The following is a 14,831-nucleotide window of genomic DNA, read 5'->3' on the forward strand; positions in this document are numbered from 1 at the left end:
ATCTGTAGCTCTGGGCAAGTCCCTTAACCTCGAATCACTAATCATATTTACCTCAGGGTTATTGGGAAGATTAAATTAGAAAAGGCTTTTAAACTGTTTAAAAAAGTGCTTCATACATAGTAGGCATTAGGTAAATTTTATATTGATTTGTAAGATGTTGGTGGGAGAGATGAACTATCAGAGGGAAAGAGTTAAAGACCACGATGAGGTGTGTTGCCCCAAACAAGAGAGGCAGGAGCCAAGCCCCAAACTCACCTCACAGCTCTGTCCAGGGCCTTGCTGCTGTAGTTTCTCCCTCCTAGTTAAATGGGGTTTGCCTTGAAGTATTTATTCAACATCTGTGTGAAAGTTGCTCGGTCGTGTCCAACTATTTGTGACCCCACAGACTGTCCATGGAATTCTCTAGGCCAGAATACTGGAGTGGGTAGCCTTTCCTTTCTCTAGGGGATCATCCCAACCCAGGGATCGAACCCAGGTCTCCCACATTGCAGGCAGATTCTTTACCAGCTGAGCCACAAGGGAAGCCCAAGAACACTGGAGTAGGTAGCCTATCCCTTCTCCAGGGGATCTTCCCGACCCAGGAATTGAACTGGGGTCTCCTGCATTGCAGGCGGATTCTTTACCAACTGAGCTATCAGGGAAGCCCCACTTAACACCTGAAATGAGCTTAATTCTGTTGAGACTTTGTTGTGCATGGGGTTTGAATATCAAACTTAACCAATTCCTACAGACCTTGTGTGTCTTCTCTGATGAGATCACTTCCTTTCTATGCCTCCCTGGAAGCTGTAGGACCTAGAAAGTTCTCACATTGCTGTTCTTTTTCAGGACAGTTTTAATCTGGATGGGTATGGTTGTTCATATAAAATAGCTCATGTGAATGTGTATGTGTGTGAGTGAGTGTGAGAAAGAATGAATGAGATAAAGAAACCCAGAGCCGTTTCTGGAATCTGTCACCTGCCAAGTGCCCCGGCCCCTGTAGCTGAGTTCAGATTGCACACATCAGAGCAGAAGGTGGGCAGCTGCTGGAGGAAGAGCAAACTCAGATCAATTTTACAGACCCACCCATCACTTCGCTTTGCTCTTTACTTAGCACAATCGTAGTAAAGACTATTCTAGGATTTTGTAGCCTTCAGGTTTCGATGTCCCTTTTTAAAAAGGAATATAGATTTTTATTTTGAGATAACTGTAGATTCACATACAGTTGCGTGGAATAATACAGAGAGATACTGTGTCCTCTATACCAGGACTCCCCAACCACTGAGATCTCATGTTTGATAATCTGAGGTGGGGTTGATATAATAAAAATAGAAATAAAGTGCACAATAAATGTAGTGTGCCTGAATCATCCCAAAACCATACCCCACCCCTCCTGGTCCATGAAAAACTTGTCTTCCACGAAATAAGTCCCTGCTGCCAAAAAGGCTGGGGACCACTGCTCTCTCTACCAGTTTCCCCAACGGTAACATCTTGAAAAATCATAGCACAGTTTCACAACGAGGATATCTAGATTCATCCATCCAGACGTGAGACGAGCATCCATTGGGGATGAAAGAACAGTTCCGTCGCCACAAGAATCACTCCTGTTGGCTTTTAAAGGCACACCCTCCCCACACCGTTCCCTAATGTGCGACAGCCGCTCATCCCCATCTGATGTGCCTCTTTGGGAATTTAGCAGATCAAGGAAAGTTATGACCAACCTAGAGAGCACATTCAAAAGCAGAGACATTACTTTGCCAACAGAGGTCCGTCTAGTCAAGGCTATGGTTTTTCCAGTAGTCATGTATGGATGTGAGAGTTGGACTGTGAAGAAAGCTGAGCACCGAAGAATTGATGCTTTTGAACTGTGGTGTTGGAGAAGACTCTTGAGAGTCCCTTGGACTGCAAGGAGATCCAACCAGTCATTTCTAAAGGAGACCAGTCCTGGGTGTTCTTTGGAAGGAATGATGCTAAAGCTGAAACTCCAGTACTTTGGCCACCTCATGCGAAGAGTTGACTCATTGGAAAAGACTCTGATGCTGGGAGGGATTGGGGGCAGGAGGAGAAGGGGATGACAGAGGATGAGATGGCTGGATGGCATCACTGACTTGATGGACGTGAGTCTGAGTGAACTCCAGGAGTTGGTGATGGACAGGGAGGCCTGGCGTGCTGTGATTCATGGGGTCTCAAATAGTCGGACATGACTGAGCGACTGAACTGAACTGAAGGAAGTGGTATTTAAAATGCAGTAAAATCAAGGAATTGGCCGTCCTCTCCCAAGGGTTCTTACCCCAGATGGGGCAGGACCGAGCGGCAAGTTATTTTCTCTGGGAAGAATTGTTCCATTCCACATTCAGGTGGACATTTTCTACATCTGACATGCTGCCCAGACTGAAATGATAATCTACAACCATTCTGGGATGAGTTTAGTTAAACTGGTTCCTGGGATGAATTAAGATCTTGTGAGAAAAATACCGCACATCATGTCATATTATCCGTGGCAGCCCTTCCCCATGCCAGCTTGGTTAATGGGGACAACAGCTGCCCAGAAGTTTATTGCCTAAGGAACACGTAACAGTGGTGCTGTGAACTCAGCACTCTGTGTGAGAATTTTCAGAAATCGTGCCTAATTTCCTGGTATTTAATCAGTGTGTGCAGTTTTAGGGACACGTCCATAGAAGGTATGTGATTCAGAGGACTTCGCCTTTTTTTCATTTGCACGACCTCTCCTCCTGTTTCAGTTTTGTTCTTATGAAAAATGAAAATCCCACAAGAAAGCCTTATTCCCTGACTACTGGCCTTCCCCCTATCCCTGCCTTCCCCTCCCGCTGTCTTCCTTCTGTACCTGGGACTGTTCAACAAGGCGGAACTGACCATAGCCTCAAGGAGACTATGGTCAGTCTGCACTAGTCTAGTCAGACTAGACTAGTGTAGACTATGACCTTCAAGGTTTTATCAGCTTCTGGGAGCCAGTGATGTTGCATCAGTGAACTCTTTTGTAGCCTCTCCAGCGTGATGGGGTAGAGGAGCACCCCACATTCACAGTCAGGGCATCCTCCTGGGTGTGTCTCAGAGAGACCAGGCTGTCGCACGTGCCGTGGATCACATATCCAGCCCTGAGGGCCGTGGAGACTGGGGAAGGGAGAGCCAGTGTGGCCACGAACACACGATTTTACCATTTGGATTACTGAAAAGAGCCTGCACTCTCCAGTTCATCCCGGATCTTACCACTTCCTGCTTCCTTGTGTTAAAAATGGCCCATTGAGATAATTTTCCTTGGCTGTGCTGGCTTCTCAAAACAGCTGCGTTTGTGACCTCTGATTTAAGTAATCCCTAAATCATGGACCTCAAGGTAGCTTCCAGCTTTTTGAAATTAAGCATGCTTTACTGAACCTCTTTGCACGATATGTATGTCCTTAGAAGTAGTTCTTACAAGTAGAACACTTGAGCATCAAAGCTTATACATTTGAGATTGTGATACAGATGGGTACATTCCCCCATGGTTTTGGTGTCTGAATTGTCACTTTGTGTTATTTGTCAGTGGAGTTTGTATTTTCCTATTGATTCCAAAGAGTTCTTCATATATCAAGTGAGCTTATAAATTTTTAAATAAAGATATTTTCCTAATTTAAAAAATCTTTATGTAAGGTGTCTGTTCAGGTATTTTTAATTCTATGTATTTTCATTTAGCAGCTTTTCCTTTGTGGTTTCTGGAATTTAATGCCACGTTTGGAAGTTTTTCATATCCCAGCATTATAGAAGTATTAACCCTTACTTTGTTTTAGAATGTTTATGTTTTTCTTTTTCAATATTTATCTTGTCAGGATGTGTCTTGATATGAAGACTAAGGTTGCAATCCAGTTTCATATTTTTCTAAACAGCTAGCCAATTTCCCTAACAACCAATATTTTAATTATACATGGTGAATTTGGAATTAGCAAATCTCAATGGTGTCTCATAGCTATTAAAGTGGCTTCGTTTTTACAGATAGCAAGTTTCCACTTCAGACTTTGAGTTTAAATATTTTTCTGCTTTTAAAGCCTCTAGAAAGGAGCTGTGAACAGAACACCATATTGGTTTTGGCATTAACTTTAATGCATCTCAAAGAGGCTGATTCTACAGAATTTGATCCAAAGCACTTCTATGTCTTGATGCCTTTTTTGCCAAGCAAAATTGATTATTCCTGACCAAAAGGCCTTCAGTGCTGGACTGAAAAAAGAGTCGGGATCCTCTTAGGCTGGTTGCAGGTTATATAATTTGGCATCAAGTACAATGCTTTTTTCTTTTTCTCCTAAGTTTCTTTCTATTCTCTAGTCTTTAAGAGTCAGTGCTCCTTGTTGCTGAGTACTTCGTATTTGGAGGGCAAATTCAGGTCCTCTTTGTCCAAACCTTAGTAATTATAACTTAAGTGTGCTAAGACGCTTCAGTCGTGTCCAACTCTTTGCAACCCCACAGACTGTAGCCTTCCAGGCTTCTCTGTCCATGAGATTCTCCAGGTAAGAATACTGGAGTGGGTTGCCATGCCCTCCTCCAGAGGATCTTCCTGACCCAGGGTTTGAACCCACATCTCTTACGTCTCCTGCATTGGCAGGTGGGTTCTCTACCACTATCAGTTCAGTCTCTCAGTGAACTCTTGGCAGCCTCATGGACTGCAGCACGACAGGCCTCCCTGTTCATCACCAACTCCCGGAGCTTGCTCAATCTCATGTCCATCAAGTCGGTGATGCCATCCAACCATCTCATCCTCTGTCGTCCCCTTCTTCTCCTTCCTGCCTTCAGTCTTTCCCAGCATCAGGACCTTTTCCAATGAGTCAGTTCTTTGCATCAGGGGCCAAAGTATTGGAGCTTCAGCTTCAACAGCAGTCCTTCCAATGAATATTCAGGACTGATTTCCTTTAGGATGGACTGGTTGGATCTCCCTGTGGTGCAAGGGGCTCTCAGGAGTCTTCTCCAATACCACAGTTGAGAAGCATCAATTTTTTGGTGCTCAGCTTTCTTTCTAGTCCAACTCTGACATCCATACATGACTACTGGAAAAACCATAGCTTTGACTAGACGGAACTTTGTCAGCCAAGTAATGTCTCTGCTTTTTAATATGCTGTCTACATTTGTCATAGCCTTTCTTCCAAGGAGCAAGCATCTTTTAATTTCATGGCCACAGTCACCATCTGCAGTGATTTTGGAGCCCAAGAAAATAAAATCTGTCACTGTTTCCATTGTTTCCCCATCTATTTGCCACGAGGTGATGGGACTGGATGCCATGATCTTAGTTTTCTGAATGTTGAGTTTTAAGCCAGCTTTTTCACTCTCCTCTTTCACTTTCATCAAGAGGCTCTTCATATCCTCTTCTCTTTCTGCCATAAGGGTGGTGTCATCTGCATATCTGAGGTTATTGATATTTCTCCCGGCAATCTTGATTCCAGCTTGTGCTTCTTCCAGCCCAGCGTTTCTCATGATGTACTCTGCATATAAGTTAAATAAGCAGGGTGACAATATACAGCCTTGACGTACTCCTTTTCCTATTTGGAACCAGTCGTAGTTCCATGTCCAATTCTAACTGTTGCTTCTTGACCTGCATACAGATTTCTCAGGAGGCAGATAAGGTGGTCTGGTATTCCCATCCCTTGAAGAATTTTCCAGTTTGTTGTGATCCACACAGTCACAACACTAGCGCCAACTAGCCAGTCTCTACCACTAGCACCGACTTAAAATGCTTTTATTTGCTTATTCATTTATTAGTTTGATGACTAGCTACCTGAGGTCTTTCTTTTGACAGTGATTCCCAGCTTTCTCTTGTAGAATTCAGCTGTGGGTTGAACTTGTTGTGCTGGTATATTTGCACCTACAGTGATGATTCATTCTTTCACATCGGTTCTCTTTAAAACTTTAATTAGAAAGTGCTTTTAGTTGTTCCAATGTGAAAACTCAAACCCAAGTATCTTAGCATCTGGGCAGATTCCTCTCTTGTAGTCATTCTCCTCCATTATGATAGTGTCAAGAAGATTTTTATCATCGATGCTTGTTTCTAGGTCCAGCTTGCAGGCAGAAGGGCAGATTCTGCTGTTATGTTTGAGAGGTAGTTTAAGTCTTTGGTTAAAACCACCAGCCATGCCGTACAGCTTCATGTCCTGTCTTATCCATCTGTTATGCCACCTGGCTAACCTTCAGTTTCCTTATCAGATATGGATAGAAGTTACACTCATGTCATAGGGTTGTTGTAAAAGCAAATGTGCTAATGCATGTGAAGCCCTAAGGACAGTTGCCTGGCCTGTACTAAGCCCTTAATAAATGCTGTTTCTTGTCCTCTTTTTTAGTGCTGGTTTGCTGTTCTGGATGTTGCTGTGCTGTTTTCTTGCCTTTAAGATGTAAAAAGAATACATGCCCATTGTATAATGTTTGGAAGTTGAAAAGCTTAGAGAAGAAAATTTCTTCCACGGTTCCACCACTCCCAACAATAATCCCAGTTCACATTTTAATGTATTCGTTTCTGATTTCTTTTACTTACATATTGTACACAGCTGAAATCATTTTGTGTATATAGTATGGCATCTTGATTTTTTTTCCACTTAACATGTCAGACATTTTTTCATATTATTAGAAACATCTATAAAATTATCATTCTGATGATTATATAATAGTTCATCACATCTTGTGATTTATTTATTTTTTAAAATATTTATTTAGTTATTTGGCTGTGCTGGGTCTTAGTTGTAGCACCTGGGATCATCGATCTACGTTACAGAATGTGAGAACTCAGTTACAGCATGTGAGGTCTAGTTCCCTGACCAGGATTTGAACCCAGGCCCCCTGCATTGGGAGCATGGAGTCTTAGCCACTGAACGCCAGGGAATTTCCCCACATGCTATTTTGATTAACTTCCCCATTCTCCTTTCATTTGATGTTCAGTATTGGGAGCTTTTTTGGTTGAAGTTAGGTTGCTTTGAGGAGCTTCCCAGGTGGCACTAGAGATAAAGAACCCAACTGCCAGTGCAGGAGACATAAGAGACCCAGGTTCAGTCCCTGGGTCGGGAAGGTTCCCTGAAGAAGGGAATGGCTACCCACCCCAGTATTCCTCCTGGAGAACCCCATGCCTCATGGACAGAGGAGCCTGGCGGGGTACAGTCCATGAGGTCACACAGAGACAAGACTGAAGCAACTTCGCACGCACACAGGTTGCTTTGAGATCATTCGAACTTATTAAGCCAGGCTTTGTCTCTTGTCAGTGAGAGGTTTAGGAATGGAGGCTTCCTGTTTGCTTTTGTTGGTGGTGTTTTGTCTGGGGAGTGTGTGAATGAATTTTAAACCTCAGATGTACTCTCTCTGTAGCACCATCTCTTGCCACCATCTCTCTGTCCTGGACTAACTCCCATGCTTGTGTGCTTGTTAACCTTCCTTTGATGACCTTCTTTCATAATCCTGTGCTGAAAGAAAGGTGAATGGAGACCGTGATTAGTACTCTGGCCTCCTACCCTGCAGTGCCTCGTGAGTGCGCAGAGCCAGCCAGGATAAACACCTGGTCTTTGGTTAATGGTCTTTGGTTAATGGTCTTTACTGGGGTAACCACGCCGAGCAGCTCCTGGTGAGAAGACTGTCCTAAATTGTTCCTGACAAGGTATACTATTTTTGTTTCAGATTTCTTATTTTTCCTGTAAAGCTGGGCTTAAAGTATGTTAAGGCTGAATTCATTTGTACGCGGGAATATAATGAGATCTTGTACTTTTTACTGTCAGAAAACCAGCCAAGAACAGCAGTCGGAAAAAGAAATATGTATCCAAAATTGCCCGGGCAACCTGCTGTTTAGATATGCTTTGAGAAACCACATGGCAGATGAATGTCGTCTTTGTCTTGAGTCACAGCGGCCTTGTTCTGCTGGGGAATCGTGCAGCTGAGGGAAGCTTGGTTTTTAACTTGGTTATTGACATGGCTCCAAGAGCAAGGCTTCAGCGCTGTGGCTTGTGACCCCAGAGGGCTGCTTAGAATGCTCTCAGCCTGGGGTGGGGGGATGGAGGGTGGTGGGATGAACTGGGAGATTGGGGTTGACATATATACACTACTATGTATAAAGTAGATAACTGGTGAGAACCTACTGTGTAGCACAGGGAATTCCGTGCTCTGTGATGACCTAAATGGGAAGGAAATGCAAAAAAGAGGAGAGATATATATATGACACAAGAGATGCAGGTTCAATCCCTGGGTTGGGAAGAGCCCCTGGAGTAGATGACAGCCCACTCCAGTATTCTTGCCTGGAAAATCCCACGGACAGAGGAACCTGGTGGGCTATCCATGGGGTCGCACAGAGTCGGACATGACTGACTGAGTGGCTGTACACACGTGTGTGTGTGTGTGTGTGTGTGTGTGTGTGTGTGTGTAGCTGATTCGCTTTGCTGTATAGAAGAAACTAACACAACCTTCTAAAGCAACTATACTCCAATTTAAGGGGAAAAAAAGAATGGTATCAACCTGTGTGAGCTTAACACTGCGTCTCATTGCCTTTGGTTCTGAGATGGCCTGAGCCCTGTCTGCTTGGCACTTCTTTCTTTTAAGTTCAGTCTTCATGGCCAGTTATTCTCAGCTATTACAACATAGGATGGTTTTTTTTTTTTTATCTCAGCCACATGGTGAGCCAAAGAGCAGAGTCCAGACCATGGGTTCCATGAATTTGGGTAGTGGCAGTGAGAACAGGAGTAAGAAATAATTTAGATATAGATGGCTTAGAACAGAAGAGCAGAAACAGATCCTAAGACCCGTGAACAGTGTATTGACAACGTCAGGCTCTAGGAAGGGCTGTCTTGAGGTCATGTCGACTGGGCTTCACTGACTGTGCAGGCAACAAATGGCCTATGTCTTGAATTCCTAGAAGCCGTGTCTCCCTCCATAAGCTCTTCTGGCCCCGTGTCGGCCAGCAGAGTGCTGGGCTTTCAGAATGGAAAGGGACCTTAAAGGATGTGTGTTCCAGTCCTACTGTGTCTCTAACAGGAGACATCATCTGGCATTTTCTTGCCTGCTTTTTAAAGAAAAAATTTTTTTTCTCTATTCTGTGGGTTGTCTTTTCCTTGATTTTTTAACTTTTATTTATTTGGCTGTGCTGGGTCTTAGTTGCCGCATGTGGGAACTGGTTCTCTGACCAGTGATTGAACCCATGCCCCCTGCATTGGGAGCATGGAGTCTTAACCGCTGGACCACCAGGGAAGTCCCTTCTTGACCACCTCTGATCATTTCTGAGAAGAGAGGATTCCATAGTGGGGAAATATACATACTGTTGCTTTAAAAGGTCTGCCTGAAGATACTGTGTTTTTTTATTTCAGCCAAAATTTGTCCTCAGGTGACTTCTACCCACGTGTTTATTTTGGTTATTCCTCACAAAACCTTTCCAAGAGGTTAGTTGGGATTATCTGGATTTTCCATTTTACGGATGGAGAAAGCCAGTCAGTCTGGGTCTCTGTTCCCTGCTGACTGTAACCTCAGACAAAATATGTCATTCTGCATGCCTCAGATTATCTATACAATCGGGTGAACAGCCACAGCTATAAGACTTAGTGACAATCAAATGAGATAATACACAAAAAGTGCTTGATACAGTGACCAGCTAAGAATAATGTTTTAAAAATACTGGCTTATATAATTGTAATTATTACTATAATCATTATATACCAGTTTCCTTATATCCTACCCTCTCACCAAGGCAACCGGGGCGGGTGGGGTGGTGGGGGCTTCGGTTTATCCTTCCATTCTATTGTCCTTTATATTTTCTTGATTTACCAGAAACTGCACTGTTAGTATTATAAGAAGATAGGATTAGTTTTATTAATATAACAATGATTCTGGCCCCTGGAGATTTCCCTTCTTCCATAGGAGGAATCTGCCTTGTTGGGAGAACTGGAATTCAGTTCATTCTGTATCCTTGCAGTCCAAATTTCTTAGTCCATGGTCTTTTTGGTTTGATTCCAGGTAAATCTATGGTACTTTTTTTTCCCCACCTGGAAATCTTGGTTTCGTATAACTTTTAAAATTTTTTGACATAAAGGTTTAGATTTAAAAATTTATAGAATCCGTAGTCCAGCTTGCTTTTCATTCCCAGTAGTTTTGTTTCCTCTTTTTTCTTGATTAAACTTGTCAGCAGTTTTCTGTGTTTTTTTTTTGTTTGTTTGTTTTTTTCTTTTAGTCATTTGGAAGAATCAGCTTTTGGTTTGGGAGATCCTTGTCATTGAGCTTTAGCTTTTGAATTCATAATTTTATATTACCCGAATCTACTTTCTGTGTTTTTTTCCTGGGCTTTTTATTCTCTAACTGGATAATTAAATGTAATAATTTTAAATCATCTCTGTAATCTATCTATGTAAGGTATAAAATTCCCTTTAAGTATTATATGAACTACCTTCCACAGTTGTTTTTTTTTTTCTTTAATTAAAAAAAAAATTTTTTTTTTTTTTGGCCACTCTGTGTAGCATGTGAGATCTTAGTTCCCCAACCAGCGATTGAACCCATGCTCTCTGCATTGGAAATGCAGAGTCTTAACCACTGGACTGCCAAGGAAGTCCCCCACAATTCTTTATATGTATTTAGTTTTTTTGCTTTATAAGATCAGGTTTATGGAGGCTGTACCATAAAACTGGCTTATTAGTGTGCAGTTTGCAGAATTGTGACAGCTGTATACAGTGGTGTAAACACAGCCATAATCAGGACATAGAACACTTCCATCGCCTCCAAGAGTTTGCCTCATGCCCTGTCTTTTGTCCTGATAGTTTTATCTTTTCTATGATGCTATCTGGATGGAGTCACTCAGTGCATAGTCTGTGTTGGGTTCTTTGGCTGAGCATTCCTTTTTGCGATTCATCCATGTGGTTGTACGTACCTGGAGTCACTCCTTTGGGCCACTGAGTAGCTTTCAGTTGTCTGGCTAAACCACAGATTGTTTTTCTGTTCATCATTAGTACAGTTTTCAGTGGGAGCAAGTGAGTATTTTAGTTCCACATTTGGGCTGTAAATAAACACATTAGGCTCTTCTGGATTTGAAATTGTCTGGGCATTTTTCACATGGAAATTTTCCTTTGGGGTTTGGCATTGTGGACATTTTTCCGTTTGTGGGCAGGCACGTGCTCATGTTGTCGTCAGTGGCGCCCTCCCGGTAGTAGCCTGGGTCCCGTCAGGAGACAAGAGCCACATAGTAGGTTTAACAGGGGAGGTTTAATACCAGGAGTGACTCATCTAAAAACAGTACAAATGAACTTATCTACAAAACAGAAATAGACTTACAGATGTAGAAAACACACTTATGGTTACCAGGGGACCGAGAGGGGAGAGGTAAGTTGGGAGACTGGGATTGACACATAGACACTACTGTGTATAAAATAGATAACTAGTAAGGACCTACTGTACAGCACAGGGAACTTGACTCAATACGCTGTAACGACCTATGTGGGAAAAGAATCTAAAAGAGAGTGGCTGTATATATATGTGTGTGTGTGTGTACATATATATGTATATATGTATAACTGATTCACTTTGCCATACACCTGAAACTAACACAGCACTGTATTAATAAATCAACTATACTCCAAAAAAAATTAAGAAAAAATACAAAGAGTTACTACCTATGATAAGTGAGGAACTGCAAGGTGTGAGAAAACTCTCTGTGGTTCACTAGGGCTGAGGGAGTGTCATCAAGGAAGGACAAACTACCAGGGGTTCAGACCTCAGTAGAGAAGGCAGGGTTCAGCCCGTGGCATAGCAGAGGAGTTTGCTGGTTTAGCTAGACCCAAGCTGGCGCACGAGCTCTGGGGAAACCGTAGATGGCCCTCCGGAGTGCAGGCAAGGAGCAAGCAAGCGGCAGCCAGTGCCGTGGATGTGCACTCCGGGTCTGGGTACCAGTGGGACCACAAGACCTTCAGAGCCAGTGGAGGTGCTGGTATCCACGTCGACAAGACTGCCAAAAGATTATGGCCACGCTGAGGATGCAAGGTAACACAGGAACCAGGTCCTGGGCTGTCAGTGGGCCACACTCCACTAACTGACCTCCTGTCCACACGGCTGCCCCAGTGCTCGGCATTCAGGGGAGCCACCTCCTGCTTGCACTGTCCCTCCAGACTCTTCTGAGAAAGCTTAACATCACACATGCTTGCAAGGAGAAGCGCTTTAAGAGCGTTTGTTTATGGCAGAGAAGGCTGCTTTCGGAGCTGAGAGGCAGTAAATTGGTAACTGATACACTCTCCTTGTTCTTTTTCAAAGAAATACTATCAAGTCAAAAGCAGTACTAACCATGTACTTGTGCTATTAACAGTCAGATATTTCACCAGGGGAAAAAAGTTTAAGAAAATGAGGACGTACAAAGACTCCGTTACAGACACGTATCAACATCATCTGAATCATGAAATAGACGTTCCCGTGCCAATTTAGAATATATTATATAGTGAGTGAAAGTCGCTCAGTTGTGTCTGACTCTTTGCGACCCCATGGACTATACAGTCCATGGAATTCTCCAGGCCAGAATACTGGAGTGGGTAGCCTTTCCCGTCTCCGGGGATCTTCCCAACCCAGGGATCGTACCCAGGTCTCCTGCATTGCAGACAGTTTCTTTACCAGCTGAGCCACAAGGGAAGCATATTAACGTGTACATCATGGTATTAGCATCATTCTCCCCGCTCCCTGTCATTAATGATTCCAAATTTTATGCCAGATCCCAGGTTGGAGATAGTTTCTTTCTTTACGCTGCTTGCTCATTATAGAAAATATTTAGGACACAAATGTTAAAGAACAGTTTTACACCAGAGGAGTTAAGTGGTTTTTAACTCTGAGCTTGGATGAGCTTACTGCTAAGAATATGGTGATCACTATTTCTGAACCAAGAAACTAGGACACATGGTCTTTACAAAGAGTGCTTTCTGGTTTCTGAATTTATACACATTTGAAAAGTATTACTGTGGCATGAATTAAATCACATTTGAGTATCCATAATGATTAAACGTTGGCAGAAAAGAATAAAGGACTGTCTCAAAGCATCTAGGACACATACATATTAATACTTTTATTTTTCTGATTTAAGTTTTCTAAAAAAAGATGACTTTGAAAAAAAAAGTCTTAAATCAGAAAAAGAAAAGAAAATGGTAAAAATCCCTGTTTAGCAGTTTTGTGGTTTGGCAGAATAAAAAAGTATTTTACACACACACAGACAGACACATCCCTATCTATCTAGACCTAATTTTTTTCTTTTTGACAAGAATTTTGCAAGGAATTTAGGTCCTAAAACTTGATGGCCATTGCAGAAAGATGCTGACATGCCTTGCAGATAGAACTTAACTGCTTTAGTTGCAGAGTCCTTTTATTAAAGGATATTGAGAGAGTGTTTCCTTGTGGGTGGGCTTCCCTGGTGGCTCAGATGGTAAAGCATCTGCCTGCAATGTGGGAGACCCGGGTTTGATCCCTGGGTCTGGAAGATCCCCTAGAGAAGGAAATGGCAACCTACTCCAGTGCTCTTGCCTGGAAAATTCCATGAACGGAGGACCCTGGCAGGCTACAGTCCATGGGGTTGCAAATAGTCAGACATGACTGAGCGACTTCACTTTCTTTCTTTCCTTATGGGTATTTGGGTTATAAATCTCTGATCCTCCATTATAGGGGAGCACCCAGCAGTAAGGCTCATGGAGGTTTCCAGAAATTGAGTGCTGTTCACTTACAAGTTTTCCCACTTTGAGAAAGCCCACGCTGAAAAAACTCAGGCCTGCAAAGTAGCTTACTTAGAGAGCTTTTACTTTCCTTCTTTACCAGTTTTCTGTAAACATTGTTATTGTAGTGTATTTAGATTGGGTCTTATTTATCTCTGAAGATACCTTTGGAGACTACCTTTATGAAATAAAGTGAGGTTTATTTATATTTCAGTCTTCAGAGTTTGCTTTAGGATTCTTTGAGCTTCTTTTATTTGGCAAGATAAGAGAGAAAAAGAGCCTGGACTTTTTGTTACCTTGGAAATTTCCAGCCCCAAAAAGTGTCCAAAGGTACAACCGATAGGGACTTGTGTGTGACTGGCTGCCCCCTTCCTGAATTATTCAGCTGCATTAAAACAGCAGCTACTTGGTGCAGTTGGTGCTTTAGGTTTTCGTATCCTCTGAAAGATTAATATCCTCACAAGAATGATGATACTGTTGATGTCTCCCTTTAGTGCTTTCAAATGTCAGGGGCGTCGTATTCAGCTCTGCTCCTATACTCTTCCTCCTTTAGGCATCGACAATTATTTTATAACGTTTCACTACTCTAGAAGGCTATGTGTTTGCTAACTTCCTGAAAGTTTTCCTTTTGTAGTTTGGCTTCCTTCAGTGTGCAACCTATAAGTCAATTTAGAGCCACTCTTTTTTAAAATGTATTTATTTTAATTGGAGGATGATTACTGTACAATATTGTAATGGTTTCTGCCATGCATGGGTATGAATCGGCCACGGGTGTACATGTGTCCCCTCTATCCTGTGACCCCCTCCCACCTCCCTCCCCACCCTATCCCACCAGGTTGTCACAGAGCATCTGCTTTGGGTGCCCTACATCATGCATCAAACTCGCATTGGTTATCTCTTTTACATATGGTAATGTATATGTCTCAATATACTCTGAAAGTAGAATTTTTCTTAAAAGAGCAGTCATTAGCAGTCAAGACCAGCGTGGATTTTTCTGTCCATTTTCTCTTGTAACTTTACTGCAATCATGAGAGTGGATGAGCTGTTCGTTTTGATTTCGGCCTGCATTGATCAGTCTGGAGTAAGTGACATAACCTTATTTAACACTCTTACATTATACTCAAACTTATTTATTGATTCCACATTTGCAAAGCTTCTGAAAAGCCTGGTGTCTTACTAGTAATTGCTGGAACCCAG

General features: G+C 42.5%; 1 protein-coding gene across 3 annotated transcripts in view; it reads left to right on the forward strand.

Moving 5' to 3' along the window:
- The window catches only part of STK4 (serine/threonine kinase 4), a 90,419-nt gene that overhangs the window by 62,867 nt on the left and 12,721 nt on the right, over nt 1-14,831 (forward strand). The window contains exon 11 of one of the 3 annotated variants that reach the window (XM_059892574.1): nt 7,707-7,931. Within the exon in view, the coding sequence (XP_059748557.1) occupies nt 7,707-7,865 (159 nt within the window). The 3' untranslated portion in view covers nt 7,866-7,931. 3 annotated transcript variants of the gene reach the window in all.

The sequence above is a fragment of the Bos taurus genome, chromosome 13 (assembly GCF_002263795.3).
Source record: "Bos taurus isolate L1 Dominette 01449 registration number 42190680 breed Hereford chromosome 13, ARS-UCD2.0, whole genome shotgun sequence".
Lineage (NCBI taxonomy): Eukaryota > Metazoa > Chordata > Mammalia > Artiodactyla > Bovidae > Bos > Bos taurus.